At 47.6% G+C, this 1,539-nt stretch overlaps 1 protein-coding gene across 1 annotated transcript in view; it reads right to left on the minus strand.

Annotated features, from left to right (window-relative positions):
• htra3a (HtrA serine peptidase 3a) overlaps positions 1-784 on the minus strand; it is a gene marked incomplete at both ends in the record, with an annotated part of 18,686 nt that extends 17,902 nt beyond the window's left edge. The window contains one exon of the mRNA XM_084454665.1: positions 370-784. Coding sequence (XP_084310791.1) covers positions 370-784 — 415 coding nt within the window. The remainder of the gene's footprint in view (positions 1-369) is intronic.
• Positions 785-1,539: the final 755 nt, after the last annotated feature.

Below are 1,539 nucleotides of genomic sequence, written 5' to 3' on the forward strand. Positions count from 1 at the left end.
AGGACAGGAGAAAGGAGGATGAGGGGGTGGAGAGGGTAGAGGGGAGGTCAGGAAAGGGAGAAGAGAGGGAGCGAGAGTGGTGGAAGAGAAGAGTACAAGAGGATGAGGGGGAAAGGGAACTGTCTTTAGGTCTAGTTTTGCATGCGGTTCAGGAGGGAACATGAACGAACCAGGAGGAATTCTGTCACTTTGGAACAACCTACTTCATTAGCACTATAAAATTCATTGATGAGACAACTGTGACTATGAAAGGAAGATTCATACATTTCGTTTAGTTATTAAAGGCCAATCAACATCTAAATGACTATAATATTTACCATATAGCGCCTGTGGAAAACATTTCACGCATTCTTAGACTCTGCGACTTACCTGAGTTTGGACAAGCTCCTTTGTGCGCTTGGGTTACAGCGGGCCTTCCCTTCTGGACAGCTTTCCGGCTCGCCGCCTTCATCAAACACACGGTCCCGTATGTTGTCCCGTCGCTGCCGCACACCTTGTACCCCATCTTACACTTGCATAACCTCTTAGAGGTTCGCCGCTTCCCTGCCGCCGCCCTGCACTCGAGTCCGTCAGCGCACGGTGGGTGGTTTTTGCGGCCACATGTCTCCCCTTCGCCCCGGGAGCACACCAGGCAGCAGTTGCACCGGTCCGGCACGTAGCCGCTGGGACAGCTCGGGCTCGGGCACCTGCTGACGTCGCACCGGGATGAGCACTTGGACCGCGGTTCGGCCCCGGTGAGCTCGTGCACAAAGAGGACCGTGGCTGCGAATAGAAACGTTTGCATCCTTGCGGTTTTGCTTAGGACTGAATGGAAGAAGACAACACGTAACCTAAAAGAATAACACAACTAGGCTATCTAGATTGCTAGAGCGATTTCACTTAAGTTAATTTCGCCATGAAAAATAAAAATCAGTGTCCGTTTTTCTTGTCCCCAATATGTTCCATACTGTCTTTGTCTGTTAGGCGTAGAAGTCGCCTGAAAAGTGTCAACATCCAGCGAACATCAAGACAAACAATGCAAAATAACACAAATATAAATTAATAGATATAAAATACAAAGTTGTCATCCACTGCCAGAGTTGTCAATCATTCGTAGAGAAACAGCTTAAGATGACCCCCTCAAAGACTGACTTGACCCACAGATGGTCAAATTATTAGAGGTTGGCCAAAGGAAAGCGTTATTCATCACCTACCCTGTTTCGCTCCTCGTCCATTCAGTCGTGAGCTCGCAGAAGTAGGTGGACTTGGCCAACTTTCCTCGGCGCGTTCTCGAACTCTCTGCTCGCTCAAAGACAAGGCGCGCTCCCCGGACTACAAATGGTTCACGTTCACCATCTGGTGGACCATCACGATACGTTTTTATATATATATATATATATGCACTCGAGTATATACGTATGTGTAACATTTTACAGCTTGCACTCATCGTTGCCTAGCCTACACTATTATAATAATCAGTTAGTAAAAGCAGCCACTGAAAAATAGCAGTTTACGTTGGTGTTGCAGTTCTGTCCGTCTGAGTCATTGGTTCAAGGATAC

Source organism: Borostomias antarcticus, assembly GCF_949987555.1.
Source record: "Borostomias antarcticus genome assembly, chromosome: 20".
NCBI lineage: Eukaryota > Metazoa > Chordata > Actinopteri > Stomiiformes > Stomiidae > Borostomias > Borostomias antarcticus.